Source organism: Erpetoichthys calabaricus, chromosome 9, assembly GCF_900747795.2.
Source record: "Erpetoichthys calabaricus chromosome 9, fErpCal1.3, whole genome shotgun sequence".
Taxonomy (NCBI): domain Eukaryota; kingdom Metazoa; phylum Chordata; class Cladistia; order Polypteriformes; family Polypteridae; genus Erpetoichthys; species Erpetoichthys calabaricus.
Window position 1 is genome coordinate 2547218 of NC_041402.2, and position 18170 is coordinate 2565387.

Below are 18170 nucleotides of genomic sequence, written 5' to 3' on the forward strand. Positions count from 1 at the left end.
TAGGTTGGAGTGGAAGAGAATAAGATGATGGACAGTAGGGCTTGGAGAGCAGGATACCCCTTAAGGTTCAGCTACTCTACCAGATGTCTGCAGCACATTGGAATGGAAAAGAATGAGAGACCTTAGGGGGTATCGTCACCTTTGTGAGCTCTCGCACCCTGCTGTCCATCATAAGTACTTTACTGGGCATCTGTGGTAGGTTGGAGTGGAAGAGAATAAGATGATGGACAGTAGGGCTTGGAGAGCAGGATACCCCTTAAGGTTCAGCTACTCTACCAGATGTCTGCAGCACATTGGAATGGAAAAGAATGAGAGACCTTAGGGGGTATCGTCACCTTTGTGAGCTCTCGCACCCTGCTGTCCATCATAAGTACTTTACTGGGCATCTGTGGTAGGTTGGAGTGGAAGAGAATAAGATGATGGACAGTAGGGCTTGGAGAGCAGGATACCCCTTAAGGTTCAGCTACTCTACCAGGTGTCTGCAGCACATTGGAATGGAAAAGAAGAAGAAACTTTAGGAGGTATCGTCACCTTTGTGAGCTCTCCTCACCCTGCTGTCCATCATAAGTACCGTAAATACCCGCATATAGGACGCACGTTTTTTCTTAAGAAGTAGGCCTAAAAACCCAAGTAGGATACTTTTATTACAAAAATTATAAATCTATATATAATTCACTGAGCTCCGCCCACCAACAATTCACTACGCACGACATGACAGAGCCCCGCCCGCCAAATCTAACCCTTCTGCTGCCACACATGCCAACTGTTTTCCACGCTGCACACAGCGATTCAAGAAGTGTTCGGTCATCAATAAATAATTATGCGGCGCTTGTTTATTACCATATAATACCGTATTAGAAATATATTATAAAAATTTCAAATTACAATACCTTATTCATCAATATTTAATCCTCGTCGTCACTGTCCTCATTAAACAAAGCATCCCACTCCTGTTGTGCTATACAGTCATCATGATAGTCCAGCTCTTCCTCCTTTTGGTCAGCGTCGTCCATCCAAAGAATGTCGTCTTCCGTGCCGTCTAACATGTTGCTGATACAACATTTCTTAAATCCCTTCACCACGGTCTTGATTGGCAATTCTTTCCAGGCGTCTACTGTCCATTGGCAGATTGTAGGCATGTCGACTTTCCTCATGTTGCCGCCCTTGGTGAAAGTGTGTTCACCATTAATCATCCATTCTGCCCATTTTTTCTTTAGTGCTGCTTTGAATGGCTTATTCACGACGGCATCCATCGGCTGCAGAATACTGGTCATGCCGCTGGGGATGATGACGAGGTCTGTATTGTGTCGCTTCAATCTGGATTTGCATCGGAAGGCATCTAACACCAGCATCGATCGTTGTTTCCTTAGACCACCGTCACTGTTTTCAGCCAGTCGTCCATTATGCTTTCATTGAACCATCCTTGTTCTTGCACCCTGACTATCACACCACTCGGGAACTTGTCTTTGGGCATGGTTTTCCTCTTGAAGACGATGTATGGTGGTAACTTTGCCCCATCAGCCATACACCCAAGCATCACAGTGAAACGGTTCTTTTCGTTTCCAGTCGATCGCATAGTGATGGTCCTTGTGCCTTTGATGTTTACTGTGTTTTCGGATGGCAGGTCGAATGGCTGCGGAGTTTGGTCGGCGTTTCCAATCTGGCTCATGTCGTAGTTGTATTTCTGACGCATCTTGATGACATAACTCCTCGTGGTCGCTGGGTAGTCACTGACTAATAGTAGTTCTTCGTCTTATTGAAAGCTTGTTTCTTCCAAAGAATCTCCGACACCAGTTCATCGACGCCTTGAATTCTGGGATGTTTTGCTCTTTCGCCAATCTTAGAGCCTGTAAACGAACGGTAGTGGTGCTGACCCCCAGGCAGTCTCGACGGGTATCTCCAATCCAATGAGCGCCTTTTCCAGGTTAGGGTGGTGAGCCTTCGAGCCTCTGTTCGCTCTCTTTACCTTTCGCATTTCCGTGATGGTACTTTCGGCTTTTCTCCATTTTCGGATTACGCATTCTGTCGGACCAGCTGCCCGGTTCCCGTGTTCTTTCGCGTATGTGATCACTTCCAGTTTAAACTTTGCAGTACAGCTCTGCCGTGTTGTCTTCGCCATGTTGACTGGGTAATAATGAACAGCTACCGTGCCTCTTTAAAACTACGTAATGGGATGTTGGTCTTTATGATCGTGTGCGCGTGTGTCAGTGCCTCTCCTTCGCCTATCGATGGCTGTGTGACGGGACAGAGAGGAGTGGTTTGAATCCAATGTGAATTTCAAGCGACAGTCGGTTAGCAATGCTGCAGTTGTAGCTAGCGGGGTATGCCTCAGTCCGCACGCAATTAGCCGTTGCCCCCGCACTGGCATTTCACACCATTTCAAATTAAAGTATTTTTCAGAAGTAGCGTCGCTAGTGCTGTATCGATTTTGGAGAGTGACACGGCGTTTGAAAGCTCATTTTACATCCACCTGTATGCCTTATTGTAACATTTGGAAAGTGTTTTGTTTTGAATACAGTAGCCTCCCGCTTAAGTACGCACCCGTTTAACTATGCATCCCGGTTAAGTACGCATATTTTTCCCTAAAATTCTGGGTTCGAGATTTATTAGTGAATCGTCATTTGGCAAAGGTTTTGAAGTTTCTTGCATTTGGCTTTGAGGGAGACAGCCCGGATCTTGCTCTGAAAGGATTCAAACGATTTCTTAAGATCATTGAATGTATCATCAGCTTCAGTTTGAACTTCAGAGCAGAGCAGCTAATCCTCGATGTCGAGAGCACGCTAGATAGATAGATAGATAGATAGATAGATAGATAGATAGATAGATAGATAGATAGATAGATAGATAGATAGATAGATAGATAGATGTGAAAGGCACTATATAATAGATAGATAGATAGATAGATAGATAGATAGATAGATAGATAGATAGATAGATAGATAGATAGATACTTTATTAATCCCAATGGGAAATTCACATTCTTCAGCAGCAGCATACTGATACAATAAATAATATTAAATTAAAGAATGATAATAATACAGGTGAAAAAAAACAGACAATAACTATGTATAATGTTAAATATTAACGTTTACCCCCCCAGGTGGAATTGAAGAGTCGCATAGTTTGGGGGAGGAACGATCTCCTCAATCTGTCTGTGGAGCAGGACAGTGACAGCAGTCTGTCGCTGAAGCTGCTCTTCTGTCTGGAGATGATCCTGTTCAGTGGATTCTCCATAATTGATAGGAGTCTGCTCAGCGCCCGTCGCTCTGCCACAGATGTTAAACTGTCCAGCTCCATGCCAACAATAGAGCCTGCCTTCCTCACCAGTTTGTCCAGGCGTGAGGCGTCTTTCCTCTTAATGCTGCCTCCCCAGCACACCACTGCGTAGAAGAGGGGCTTAAAATCCACCACCAGCTCCTTGGTTTTGCTGGTGTTCAGGTGTAGGTGGTTTATGGCCCTCTTACTGGGTGCAGACGTTTTGCTTTTAGCTTCGAGATGATTTCGCAGCATTGAGACGCTTGCCGTTTGGTTTCTTTGACATCGTAGCGAAATGCAAGCTATTTGGGAGTGGCGGCTAAGTACGCACAAACTTCGCAGGTTCAAGTTGCGTACTTAAGCGGGAGACTACTGTATTCACGGCACCGATACGTCATTTTTGCCGTCTAGTACCGGTGTGTTTCTCGCTCTTTGTTGTTGTTCAGAGATACTCCACATGGATACAATCACTGGCGCTGGCGGCAGCAGCTTTTAATTAGTACCCCGGTAACACAAAATCAGGATGCGTCCTACAAACGGGTACACAGGTTTTTCCATGGTTTTTAGGGTCAAAAATCCCCTGCGTCCTATACATGGTATCGTCCTATATGCGGGTATTTACGGTACTTTACTGGGCATCTGTGGTAGGTTGGAGTGGAAGAGAATAAGATGACGGACAGTGAGGTTTGGAGAGCAGGATACCCCTTAAGGTTCAGCTACTCTACCAGGTGTCTGCAGCACATTGGAGTGGAAAAGAATGAGAAACCTTAGGGGTATCATCACCTTCGTGAGCTCTCCTCACCCCACTGTCCATCATAAGTACTTTACTGGGCATCTCCAGTAGGATAGAATGGAAAGGAATAAGACGACGGACAGTTGAGTGAGGAGCGCTCACAAATATAACGATAGGTTTAAGTTCTTTACTGGGTGGCTGTAGAAAGATGGAAAGGAAAAATGCAGGGTGGCACAGGGAAATTTTGGGACTAGGCATTGGCAGTTGTTTGGGACCAATAGGACCTCATTTAGATCCCCTCTCCGTTAGTTCTAATGGAGCAGTGGAGTGGCGCACAACGAGCGTTTGCTGTGAAAGAATGGTGACAGTAGGACTGCTGCACAAAGGGAATTTCAGCGTCATTACCAGTTACGACGTCATGATGGTGTCCCGTCTGCTCATATGATTACAACATACAGCAGGTCCAGCCTTAAAAATAAAGAAGTCCCCAGGTGGAGCCACTTGGCATACTGCCCGACAATCCATGGCGGCCATTCGACGATTGTTTGGAAGGCGTGTCATTTCACACACCGGTGACATTCCATGGCCTCCGAGACCCCCAGATCTCACGGTTTGTGATTTTTTTTTTTTCTGTGGGGACATCTTAAAAGCCGAGTGTACCCCACACGTCCTGCAACCATTGCTGAAGTAAAGAGGAGGATTGAGGAGGAAATCGCTGGCCTTCCTCTTGACGTGTTACGTCGCGCAATGCAGGCTGTCAGAATGTGTGCGGAGAAACAGACGACACCTTCGTGAGGTTTTCTTCAAAATAAAAAATGAATATCGATTACCGTCATTAATTGCATATCCTGTACATTTCATCAGTTCATGTATTCTGTAAGGTGTTTATTCGTGCATTGAACGTCAATTGAACATTCACTGTTTCCCTGCGCCACCCTGTATAAGAAACCTCAGGGGACACCGCTGTGTTTGTGAGCTCTCCCACCCTGCTGTCCATCATTTACTGGGCATCTGTGGTAGGTTGGAGTGGAAGAAAGCAAGATGATGGACAGTGAGGTTTGGAGAGGAGGAGACCCCTCAGGGTTCAGCTACTCTACTGGGTGTCTGCAGGACATTGGAATGGAAAAGAAGAAGAAACCTTTAGGGGGTATCATCACCTTCGTGAGCTCTCCTCACCCTTCTGTTCACCACTACTTTACTGGGCATCTACAGGGTTAGAATGGAAAAGAATAAGACGGCGGACAGTGGAGTGAGGAGAGCTCACAAATATAACAATAACCCCTGAGGTTTAAGCACACATTAGGGACAATTTAGGGTCGTCAATGCACCTCACCTTCATGTCTTTGGACTGTGGGAGGAAACCCACGCAGACACGGGGAGAACTGTGAGGCAGCAGTGCTACCACTGCGCCACTGTGCCGCCTTCAACTATTAATCCCAAGGGGAAATTCACATACTATTATAAGTTGACTATTATACTATTATTATAAGACCATCCATCCATTATCCAACCCGCTATATCCTAACTACAGGGTCACAAGGGTCTGCTGGAGCCAATCCCAGCCAGCACAGGGCGCAAGGCAGGAAACAAACCCACTGCAGGGCACACACCCACACACCAAGCACACACTAGGGACAATTTAGGACCGCCAATGCACCCAACCTGCATGTCTTTGGACTATCGGAGGAAACCCACGCAGACACGGGGAGAACATCCAAACTCCACGCCGGGAGGACCCAGAAAGCAAACCTCAGGTCTCCTTACTGCGCCACCGTGCCGCCCTTCATAACAAAACAGTACAGTACATATTATATATTGTTAGAACATAACATGACACAATATAGCATAACACATCCATCCGTCCATTATCCAACCCGCTATATCCTAACTACAGGGTCACGGAGGTCTGCTGGAGCCAATCCCAGCTAACACAGACACAAGGCAGGAAATGAATCCCGGGCAGGGCGCCAGCCTACTGCAGGGCACACACACACACACACACACTAAGGACAATTTAGCATCGCCAATGCACCTAACCTGCATGTCTATGGATTGTAGGAGTAAACACAGGGAGAACATGCAAACTCCACACAGGGAGGAAGTGAACCCGGGTCTCGTTAATGCAAGGCAGCGGCGCTACCCACTGCGCCACCGTGCCACCCTCTCTCTGTTTTCTGACTTCCTTTTTTGTCCGAACGTTCCGACTCTTTTCTATGTTTGGCGCTCGGTGGAAGACTGGATTGACTTTGTGTTTTTCTACCCCTGGGCGCACTTCGTTTTGGTCGCGTTACATCTCCCGATCCTTAAATTAAAATTCTCTCTGCTGAGGCAAAACCAAACGCCTAACAGTGCGGCAGGTGCCGTAATGACAGGAATTCAAAATAGCGGCAAGCGTAAATCAAAATGGCACAGATACTTTAATGCCAAGAAAAGGAAGCATTAAATCAAATAACTAGAGATGGTATCAAATTCTAGGGCACCAGAGTGGAAAATCTCTAAAAACAAAATGTCATCCATGATTCAATCCTAACAACACGGAGGCACTAAAGTGAGCTGGCCAGTGGAATGGCTGGAGCGGGCATTACCCAGATAATCTTGTAACCCGGTAGACTCTCAGAAGACCTGACAATATCAGGAGGAAGAGGAATATCGTACATCAGCTAACCACAGGGAGTACAAATCAAAGGTTCAAAAAATAAAGGGGCTGGGGGGACGCACCTCGTCTGGCGCCCTTAAACATCCGTACTCTCCGAGAAATATTCAGTTTGGGAAGGATTATGACCAGAGCAGTAGAATATAGCATTTTAATCATATTAATAGACTCCCCCCAAAACCCACCAACTCCATCGCTCCTCCATCAAGTGATAAACGAGCCGCCATATTCGATGAGTGACGACGGCTAATTTCAAATTGAAACGAGACTCTTCTGGTGAGAAGTCAAGAATCGGAGAGAAGACCAGTGCTGTGTCTGCCGACTTAGGAGTAGAGTTGTCTAATTCTCCAGGCACCGTCCTCCCAGCCTGCTTCCCAGTGCATGGCGTTTGTCCACCGCTCTGCCCGCTCGTCCCTGTTCCTGTCAAGTGCCGCCTCGTACATCGTCCAGAGTTCCTGTAATAAGACATGATTATAAGGACACAGAAGCACCCAGACCATAATCCACTGCTTTTCAGTGCCTTGTCACCTTGTAGACCCGGTCCCTTGTTTCCACCGCTGACGTGTGCCCCAGGGTGGTTTTTGCGGTTTTAATGGATGCCGTTTTTTTGACGATTGTCTCCTCGTCTTCACTATTGTTTGGTTCAAAGTATGTCAATCCTGGCCATGTCCTACAAGAAAGGAGAACGCTTGAAACGAACACTTAAGACACCGAGGGGTTTTCATGGTATGGAATCAGCCTGCTGGCCCACTCGGTAGTCCTTGACGTTCATGAGCGACCAGGCCGGGGTACAGAAGTCCTGCCGACGACTCTCATAACGTCTTACCTGCTTCCTCTCTGAATCAGTGGTACGTCCTGCTCCTTCATCTCGAGAGGGAAGCCAGATTGCTTGCGGCGGATGAGGGTGCAGGTTCTCTGTCTTCCTCTTTCAACCGCTAAATTAAAGCAAAAACATAAATACGTTTACTTGAGAAGAGAGAAGGCGTGGAGCGAGGCGTAGCGGACAGGGTGGTGCAGTTGAAATCGCGAGGTCAGCGGTTCAGGTCCAGCTGCCAACATGCTGGCCGAATTTGGGCGAGCAACTTTCATGTACCATCATCATCAAAGTCGCCATGGGTGAAGGTGTCTGCCAAATAATCTCGAGAATTACCATCGGTACGGGATAAGACCACAAGACAAAGCTTATGGGTGGAATATGGCATCATGGGAGGTCCCCACACTCACATGGTTTGAGTACGGTCAGTGAAGGGAAGGAAAAAGAGAAAATCGAGCAAACAGAGGAAGAGTGGGAGCAGGCAGTCGGGTCAGTACACGAGAAAGGAGGACGCAGTTCAGGGGTTGGAGTTTGGATTTTCGCCCAAACTTCCATTTGTATTGAAATCAAGAATCCAAAGTCTGTGGAAAGTTGGGATTCCAGTCCTCGAGATTCGATTTGCTTGAACTGCACACTCTTTGGAATCCCTCCGTCTTTATGTTGGGTGTTCTTACACTTTCTAAGCCAGGAATCTCATTTTGCCATCAATATTTCTTAATAAACTTTAATTGTTGTAATAAATGTTGGGCCTCCATTTTGATTATTTACGGGTCCCGACATTGAGATAGTGACCCTAGCGTTGTTAGGGGCGTGTCCTCCGAGGTAACGACGGGACGGGTTCAAAGGTCGTCTTTCAGAGCACCTCCTCATCTGAATTTGCGGATAACAAACCCCTTTTCCAAATGTCCTTCTGACCGTTCCACGATGTCTTTATCGTCAGGGTTCTGTGACCTTCGACTCGTCTTTGGTTCTCGACTACAATTTTTGTCTCTCGTTTCGGCCTTGATTGACCTCCCGGTTTTGACTTCTGTTTCAGCTTTGGACTTTGTCCTTTTTCCCAGACACCATTGTGTCATTTCTACTTAAATGGCCTACAAATCCCAGCAGCCTCTGCAGTTTCACACCACAGGGCAGTTTCAGAGTGTCGCGAGGGTTTCTGTCACGACATTCAGGTGTCTGTTCAGTTCCTTCTCGCCAACACCCGCGCCTGCTGGACCGCACTGTGTTGTGGACGACGGTGTCGGAAGTGTTGACTGTTTATCATCCAGTACTTGGGGTTTCATTTGTGCAGTGTTTGTGATTACTACTGCTGTCGGGGAACTGAGGAAGGCTTTAGTGTACACGTTGATCTTTTTTACTTTCTTCACTTGGTTAATATTTTCCTTCACCGATTCTTTATAGGTGTCTCTGTGCGTACAGCAAGTAAGAGTGCACGGCGAGTCAAAGCCTGCTGCATTCGTGAAATAAAATAAATAACTCGCTGTTTCAAAATCTGAGCGTCATCGCGACCGTCACACCGTCATAACATACTCCCTGCTAGTGTCGCCTAGTCAGGTCACTTCGAGTGACTCCAAGATGAGGCGCATCATCCACGATGTGCAGAGAATGCAAGAAGAAATAAAGGAGTTGAACAAAGAAAACACGGCGGTGCCGATGTCTTTACACCAAACAGCAGGCGCTGTGGACTCGCAATCAGCTAAGATGGATGCATCTTCTCAAACTCGGCCTGCAGATGGCGGCAGTCACGGTAAAGAACCGGCGATACCACATCCCACCTGAAATTCAGGGGAATGTCGGGATTTCTTAAGCGGTGTCACACGGTGCAGGAGACGCAACCATAGAAGGGCATTAGTGTGGGGGTCTACGGTGTACGACACTAATCAGCCATATTACTTTGATTGAAGTTCATTTGTTCAAGAATTTCGTAAAGGTGTTTGATGTACCTCCATATTCAGAATGAGTTATTAGCCAACTGTCAGGGTTTCAAATCCATTGACGACATCATAATGAAGTTTTTATATGTTAGTGGGATGATTTGTGCCCTGCAGCCACGGGTGTAACCTGATTACTGGAGCAGCGGTAGTTCATAACCAAGAATGGACAAAGGCAAGTGAGCACACCACAAGGATCTTCTTCTTCTTCTTATGGCTGCTCCCGCTAGGAGTCAGCACACCTCAAGTGTATGGCACAAAAAAGCAAATTTATTTATACTTAAAGGCAACAACCCGTGTCTAAATGTGCGTGCAGGTAAAAATCTTCCAATAAAAAATGGCCTGTAAATACGGAGTATTGGAAACATAAAACCAGTAATACATACAGTGGGTATAGAAAAGAATCCCCCCTTCAAAATATTCCCATTTGATTTGCTTTACACCCTTAACACACAAACTAAGATTTCTTCTCAGCTTTTCTTACTCAATGCCACCTCCAACATCCAAGTGAAAGAAATCACAGCTACAGTTCAGAAGAATGATAAAAAAATTAATACAGGACCCCCCCCCAAACTCAGTCAGGTGTCAGTGCCCCCCATTCCCATTGTGGTTACTGGCTGTGCTCAGTTGTAATGAGTGTGATTAGTGAAGCTGTTCCTGGTCCATTCATTCCCTTCCTTGGCAGTGCCACTGACAGCACACAACTGACTATGGGTGGCAGGACACTTTCAGAAGATCTCAGGGACAGAGTTGTGGACGGACATAAGGCAGGAGATGGAGACCAAAACATCTCAAAGGCTTCATCAATCCCAAGGAGCTCAGTAAAGTCCATCATAAAGAAGTGTTTGGTACAACTAGGACCCTCCAAACTGGATGGAAGAGCAAGGAGGAAACTGGTAAGAGAGGCCACCGAGAGGCCAATGGCCACTTTGAAGGAATTACAGGATTTGATGGCACTTTGGTGGTGGAACTTTAGAAAACGTCACTGAAGTCGCTCAAATGCTACACACGCTAGCAAGGAGTATCTTATGATGGTGACGGGGAAGAAGGACGTAATCAGACGTGAAATCAAAAGTCAAAACCGGGAGGCCAATCAACACCGCTACCGAAACCAAGAAGCGGAATTGCTTTTGTTATCCACAAATTCTGCAAGAAGACCTTCTAACCTATCACATCATTTCTGACCTTTGAGGACACGCCTCTAATAACGAGGGTCACTGTCCTGATAGATAGATAGATAGATAGCTAGATAGATTGATAGATAGATGTGAAAGGCACTATATAATAGATAGATAGATAGATGTGAAAGGCACTATATGATAGATTGATAGATAGATAGATGTGAAAGGCACTATATAATAGATAGCTAGATAGATTGATAGATAGATGTGAAAGGCACTATATAATAGATAGATAGATAGATAGATAGATCAATGTGAAAGGCACTATATGATAGATAGATAGATAGATAGATAGATAGATAGATAGATGTGAAAGGCACTATATAATAGATAGATAGATAGATAGATAGATGTGAAAGGCACTATATAATAGATAGATAGATAGATAGATGTGAAAGGCACTATATGATAGATAGATAGATAGATAGATAGATAGATAGATGTGAAAGGCACTATATAATAGATAGATAGATAGATAGATAGATAGATAGATAGATAGATGTGAAAGGCACTATATAATAGATAGATAGATAGATTGATAGATAGATGTGAAAGGCACTATATAATAGATAGATAGATAGATAGATAGATAGAGGGCAGCACGGTGGCGCAGTGGTAGCGCTGCTGCCTCGCAGTTAGGAGACCTGGGTTCGATTCCTGGGTCCTCCCTGCATGGAGTTTGCATGTTCTCCCCGTGTCTGCGTGGGTTTCCTCCGGGCGCTCCGGTTTCCTCCCACAGTCCAAAGACATGCAGGTTAGGTGGATTGGTGATTCTAAATTGGCCCTAGTGTGTGTGCTTGGTGTGTGGGTGTGTTTGTGTGTGTCCTGCGGTGGGTTGGCACCCTGCCCAGGATTGGTTCCCTGCCTTGTGCCCTGTGTTGGCTGGGATTGGCTCCAGCAGACCCCCGTGACCCTGTGTTCGGATTCAGCGGGTTGGAAAATGGATGGATGGATGGATAGATAGATAGATAGATGTGAAAGGCACTATATAATAGATAGATAGATAGATAGATAGATACTTTATTAATCCCAAGGGGAAATTCACATACTGATGACAGGAGAGACAAAACGGCGGCACCCATAAATAACAAAAACCACAGCAAAAATCGCCCAAAAATATTACAATTAAAGTGAACGTAATTTCAAAACAAGCTGACTGCAGAATCAGATTCCTGGGCTGGAAGAAAAATACAAAGTGAGGATAAGAACATGCAAGCTGTGCAAATTAAAGGCAGGAATCTTCTGATATCGAATTCCTAACATGTGCCATCATCCGGCCAGATCCCATTACTGACATGCAAGGCCCAGACTTTAAACGAGACGCCTCACCTGTTACAGTCTGACATGGAGCACTTGAACTTACTTCCAGGTTGAATTTCGTCCACCGTCAAGAACTCGTCCAGCTTCAGCAGTATGCACTCGGTGAGGGTGGCCAAGGCTTGTGCAAACTCCTTCGCCTGCTTCAGTACACAGACCTGCATGAGAAGAAAATGAGGGATGTCTGTTGTCACCAAGAGCGACCACAAGACAAAGCCCTATGGGCCGAACACGGCGGAAGTGATGCAGTTCAGGGTTGGATTTCTGATTTTCACCCAAACTTCTCTCTGTATTGAAATCAAGAAGCCGAAAAGAACAAAGTCTGAGGAATCCATAAGAAGCCGACTCCACCACCGAGCAGGAGATGTCTGAGCAAACCGACCCTCCACTTTTGTCACATTTTGTGATGTTGCAGCCTTGTGATGCCATCGTCTCCATTCATGTTCTCTCCTCAAACAACACCCAGTACTCCAGAACAACAAAGCAATACGGGATTTTAGGAATTTTTGCAGATGTATCAACAATAAAAAACTGAAATCTCCCATTCACACAAGCATCTACAGCCTTAACGTTGGCTCAGGTGCCTCTCATTCTGTGAGGTGTTTGGAGTCCATGTGTGGTCACCGATTAGGAAAGGCACACAGATGGGCTTACAGAAGGTCCACAGGGGAACAAATACCAAGCCACGAGGTGGAAGGAACAGCCAGCCGAGCTCAGAGACGGGACTGCGCCAAGGCACAGATCTGGAGAAGGTTCCCAAGTGCATGGTTGGCTCCATAATTCTAAAATGGAAGATGTTTGGAACAAGTACAACTCTACCTCAAGGTGGTCACCCAACCAAACTGAGCAATCAGGGGATAATTGCTTAGATAAGAGAGATGACCAAGAACCTGATGGTCACTCTGGCTGAGGTCTAGAGAACCTGTGTGGAGATGTGAGAAACTTCCAGAAGGCCAACCATCATGGCACCACTCCACCACTCTGGACTTTATGGACACATGAAAGTCCATTAGCAGTTGGCAAAAAGGCACCTAAAGGACTCTCAGACTGTGAGAAACAAAATCCTCTGGTGTGAAGAAACCAAGATTAACGTCACGTCTGGAGGAAACCAGGCACTGTTTGTCACCTCTCAGTGAAGCATGGTGGAGGCAGCATCGGGGACTGGGAGGCTAGTTGAGGGAGAGTTAAGTCCAGAGATATTCTGAACCAAAACCTGGAGTGCCAAAGGGCCACAAATCAGAGACAACACAGGCCTAAGGACAACTCTTGGAATGTCCTTGAGTGGTCCAGCCAGAGCCCAGACTTCAACATCACAGAACATCTCTGGAGAGACCTGACAACAGCAGTCTGTCCACCGATGGCCACCATCTGACCTGACGGAACCGAGAAGAAAGGCAGAAAATCCCCACATCCAGCTTGGCGCCCTAAACCCAAGAAGACCCCCGGCTGAGTCAAAGCTCTGAAGATGTTCAGCACGTGTGCCAGCTGGTTCACTTTTTCATTTGTATTAAACCTGCTTGACCCCCCCAGACACACCCGCAGGCTGCTCGACTCACCCGGACTTCGCCTTCGGACATGTCGATGAGCCTCAGCTGTTCTCGCTGCCTCTGCTTCTCCAGGTCACACAGGCTGTCCAGCTGACTCACGCTGCCCGGGTGGCCCACGCGGGGCCGCAGAAGGTTCCAGTACTCGGCCTGAGGGTCAAGAGAGTGAAAAGCGGGTAAGCGACGGCTGCTGCCGATAAAGTGAGAAGCTCGCCAACAGCTCTAGGGGTAAGTTTGTTACGTTGTCTGAATACTTCATAAAGCAACGAGTAACGTAACGTCAGATGGCCTTAAAGCGGAGGAGGACAAACAATCTGTCGTTGCCTCTATGACACCACTGGCACGTCGACTTATCCTGCTCAAGTGGAAGAATCCCACCCCACCGCTCTCACGTTAGTGGCTAGCCGATGTTCTATTACTACTTAAAATTGGGGAAAAAATCAAATTCTCACTTTGAGGATCTGCTCAAAACTTTTTTAAAACCTGGCAGGATCTCATCAATAACATTTTAGAATTAGCTTCCATTTCCCTTTCTTTTCTTGCTCCTTTTATAGCGTAGCGCCAGTTGATGGCTCCTCTCTCTTTCTCTTGAGTAGGGGGTCCAATTTTGCTTTGATTTGTTAAATTTGTGTTGACTGTATAGAATATTATAGATACCTAATTAAAATCAATAAAAATATTTTTTAAAAAAAGTAACGTAACGCAATACATATTTTATTCAAGTAAAAGTAACTGCTTTATTTAAAAAAAAAACACATGTGCGTTACTACGGTAAGACATGAGCCACCTTAATAAAAGGAGAAGTGTCTGTGTCTCCAGTTGTCATTCCAACAGATGGTGCATCACAAACTAACACTGCTTTTCCGAATCCCATATCAAATGGCATATCACAGAGACATATGCATTGTGTTTGTCATTCCAACAGATGGCACATCACAACATTTATAGTAATGCATTTCATCACTGTAAATCTTTGTGATGCACAACCTGCTAAAATGACAAATGCAATGCATTTTTTCCTATGAATACACGCCAGGCAAGTGGAGTAGAGGAAGAGGATGTGGTGAGAGAGGACATACAGGTGATGGGTGTAACAGAGCAAGATGCAGAGGACAGGAAGAGATGGAACAAGATGATCCGCTGTGGCAACCCCTAACGGGAGCAGTCAAAAGAAGAAGAAGAATGTTTGTGATGCGCCATTTGTTAGAATGACAAATGCAGTGGATTCCATTAATACAAATGTTTGTGGTGCCCCATCTGTTGGAACAACAAATGGAGTGACAAAGTGTGCAAAGAATCAGTCGTCTGCTGTCCCGATTGTGGCGGTGGGCTGTGCGTTGGTGACAGTCTCAAAACATGTCACACGAGAGGCGTGTGCTAAATCTGCGTCAGTGCAGCTGTGGACACCAGACAGACCTGTCCTACTGTATTTATGGTGACAGTTTGGAATTTACAGGTTCCTGTTATATGTGATTTCGGGGTAAAGGATCCCCTTCTTTTCTTGCTGTGGTTGATGGCTCCCCTCACTTTCTCTTGGATGGGGGTCAAATTTTGCTTTGATTTGTTAAATTTGTCTTGACTGTATAGAATATTATCTGTTTCTAATTAAAATCAATAAAAATATTTTTTAAAAAAGTAACGTAACGCAATACATATTTTATTCAAGTAAAAGTAACCGCTTTATTTAAAAAAACACATGCGTTACTACGGTAAGACATGAGCCACCTTAATAAAAGGAGAAGTGTCTGTGTCTCCAGTTGTCATTCCAACAGATGGTGCATCACAAACTTTAACACTGCTTTTCTGAATCCCATACCAAATGACATATCTCAGAGACATATGCATTGCATTTGTCATTCCAGCAGATGGCACATCACAAACCTTTATAGTAATGCATTTCATTACTGTAAATCTTTGTGATGCACAACCTGTTAAAATGACAAATGAAATGTATTTTTTCCTATGAATACATGCCAGGCAAGAGGAGTAGAGGAAGAGGATGTGGTGAGAGACGACATACAGGTGATGGGTATAACAGAGCAAGATGCAGAGGACAGAAAGAGATGGAACAAGATGATCCGCTGTGGCAACCCCTAACGGGAGCAGCTGAAAGAAGGATGTTTTTGATGCGCCATTTGTTAGAATGACAAATGCAGTGCATTCCATTAATACAAATGTTGTGGTGCCCCATCTGTTGGAACAACAAATGGAGTGACAAAGTGTGTAAAGAATCAGTCGTCTGCTGTCCCAGTAGTGGCGGTGGGCTGTGCGTTGGTGACAGTCTCAAAACATGTCACACAAGGGGTGTGTGCTAAATCTGTGTCAGTGCAGCTGTGGACACCAGACAGACCTGTCCTACTGTATTTATGGTGACAGTTTGGAATTTACAGGTTCCTGTTATATGTGATTTCGGGGTGAAGGATTCCCTTCTTTTCTTGCTCTTTTTATAGCGTAGCTGTGTTGATGGCTCCTCTCTCTTTCTCTTGGATGGGGGGTCGAATTTTGCTTTGATTTGTTAAATTTGTCTTGACTGTATAGAATATTATGTTTCTAATTAAAATCAATAAAAATATTTTTTTAAAAAGTAACATAACGCAATACGTATTTTATTCAAGTAAAAGTAGCTGCTTTATTTACAAAAAACACGTGCATTAGTACGGTAAGACATGAGCCACCTTAATAAAAGGAGAAGTGTCTGTATCTCCAGTTGTCATTCCAACAGATGGTGCATCACAAACTTTAACACTGCTTTTCTGAAACCCATACCAAATGGAATATCACAGAGACATATGCATTGTGTTTGTCATTTCAACAGATGGCTCATCACAACATTTATAGTAATGCATTTCATCACTGTAAATCTTGGATGGAACAAGATGATCCACTGTGGCAACCCCTAACAGGAGCAGCCAAAAGAAGAAGGATGTTTCTGATGCGCCATTTGTTAGAATGACAAATGCAGTGCATTCCATTGATACAGATATTTGTGGTGCCCCATCTGTTGGAACAACACATGGAGTGACAAAGTGTGTAAAGAATCAGTTGTCTGCTGTCCCGGTTGTGGTGGCGGGCTGTGTGTTGGTGACAGTCTCGGAACATGTCACACAAGGGGTGTGTGCTAAATCTGCGTCACTGCAGCTGTGGACACCAGACAGACCTGTCCTACTGTATTTATGGTGACAGTTTGGTATTTACAGGTTTCTGTTATATGTGATAACATTTTTCTTCTTAGAAAATATTCCATGTTTTTGGCTAGTTGTTCCTGGGGTGAACGTAACTTGGAGGATGCTACTACAGTGGGTGACCCTGGCGTCCATCACATTTTTTTTTTTTTTATTTGGATGCTCACATCACAAATGTCCATCCCTAATCTGACCCACTTGATCCAATCCAGGCTCCTGCAGCACTGGGTGGACATGAAGCGCCCCTGATGGGGGTGCCAGTCTATCACTAAACTCCACTCACACGCCATGTAGTTGTAATGTCACCCAAATGTCTAAGACCCAGGAGGGAAAGCACCAGAATTTGAACCCGGGTCCATGGAGCTGCTCACTGAGCCACAGGACTCTACTTTTCTGCTTTTATGGTGTGAAGTCTGGCAGATATGACACTCTTTACAAACCACACCTTGACAAGGCACTATATAACGTAAACCCCATGCTACGGTGCCATACCTCTGATGTGGAAGTGAGTCATTTAGGGACATCGACTGAGGCAGTGGTGGGGTCAAGTGTCACCAGTCACAAATTTCTCAGCTCTGGCCCCTTAATGGAACTGAATGGACCCCGGCTTACTGACTTGGGGGCCCCGAGTTCACGGCCAGTTTCTCCGTTTGAGGTCATGAAACAGAGACGGGCAGAACGCCATACAATTTGTCACCAGTGACATTCAATCCGCGCCTTTGTGAAGGTGTATAGTGCCTTTCAAAGGGAATGCTTCAGTCATCTTTTGAAGGCGCACAGGGCCACTCAGTCCTTGTTGTTTTATACAGTGTTGCCCCCCCACCACACACACACTAAGTCAGGGTGACAGAACATGTGATTTGTTTAAGGTGCCTTTTGCTCAGAGAACTGGTGACAGGCCTTGTGCTGCCCGGTCCAACTCCTTAGCTGCTATTCACCGACCCACCTGTTTGGCATCGAGCTCTCGCTGTGGGCCCACAAAGGCCTGCTTGGCTTGTGACACGATGGCCTCCGTGTCCTTTAAGTATTTGCTTCCCAGGATTTCTATCACGAGTCGGGGAACCAAAGGCAGCTGCTGTTCAAACTCGGTGACCTGCTGTCTGAAATCTGAAAGGAGAAGCAAACAAGGAGTGGGGTGAACGTCTGACCGGAGACGAGTGCCACTGCCGTGCCCTCCCAGCTGCCATGCTGCTGGCCATGTGCTCTGTGGACCCGATGATCAAACGCATGCACATTGCAACTGGCACTTTGAGAATGTGACAATGGGGACAGAGGTTTGACACCTGGCCCAGAATTAGTTACTAGTGTGTGTGTGTTGGAAACCAACCAACTGACCGACTGATTCTTTCCCTGAAATTGGACCTTTGGACTTACCCAAGATGCAGCAGTTGTAATAGTCGTCCACCTGCTTCTGGTACACGAGGAGCTTCTGGTTCAACATCTCGGCGCAGTTCTCAAAGCTCTCCGGCAGGAACTCTGGCCTTGTGATTGGCCGCTTGTCCTTCTTCTTGTAAAACTCCTAAACAGACATTAGAGATTGACTTGGAGGAGAGTGAGAAG

The 18170-nt window shown here is 45.7% G+C and overlaps 1 protein-coding gene across 1 annotated transcript in view; it reads right to left on the minus strand.

The window, feature by feature from the left end:
* Positions 1–6798: 6798 nt before the first annotated feature.
* The window catches only part of ccdc180 (coiled-coil domain containing 180), a 114270-nt gene continuing 102898 nt past the window's right edge, over positions 6799–18170 (minus strand). Inside the window, exons 32-38 of the mRNA XM_028809082.2 lie at positions 17985–18129; positions 17557–17717; positions 13441–13578; positions 11931–12042; positions 7468–7576; positions 7170–7311; positions 6799–7096 (exon numbers count right to left, since the gene is read on the minus strand). Of these exons, the coding sequence (XP_028664915.1) occupies positions 6965–7096; positions 7170–7311; positions 7468–7576; positions 11931–12042; positions 13441–13578; positions 17557–17717; positions 17985–18129 (939 nt within the window). The 3' untranslated portion in view covers positions 6799–6964. The remainder of the gene's footprint in view (positions 7097–7169; positions 7312–7467; positions 7577–11930; positions 12043–13440; positions 13579–17556; positions 17718–17984; positions 18130–18170) is intronic.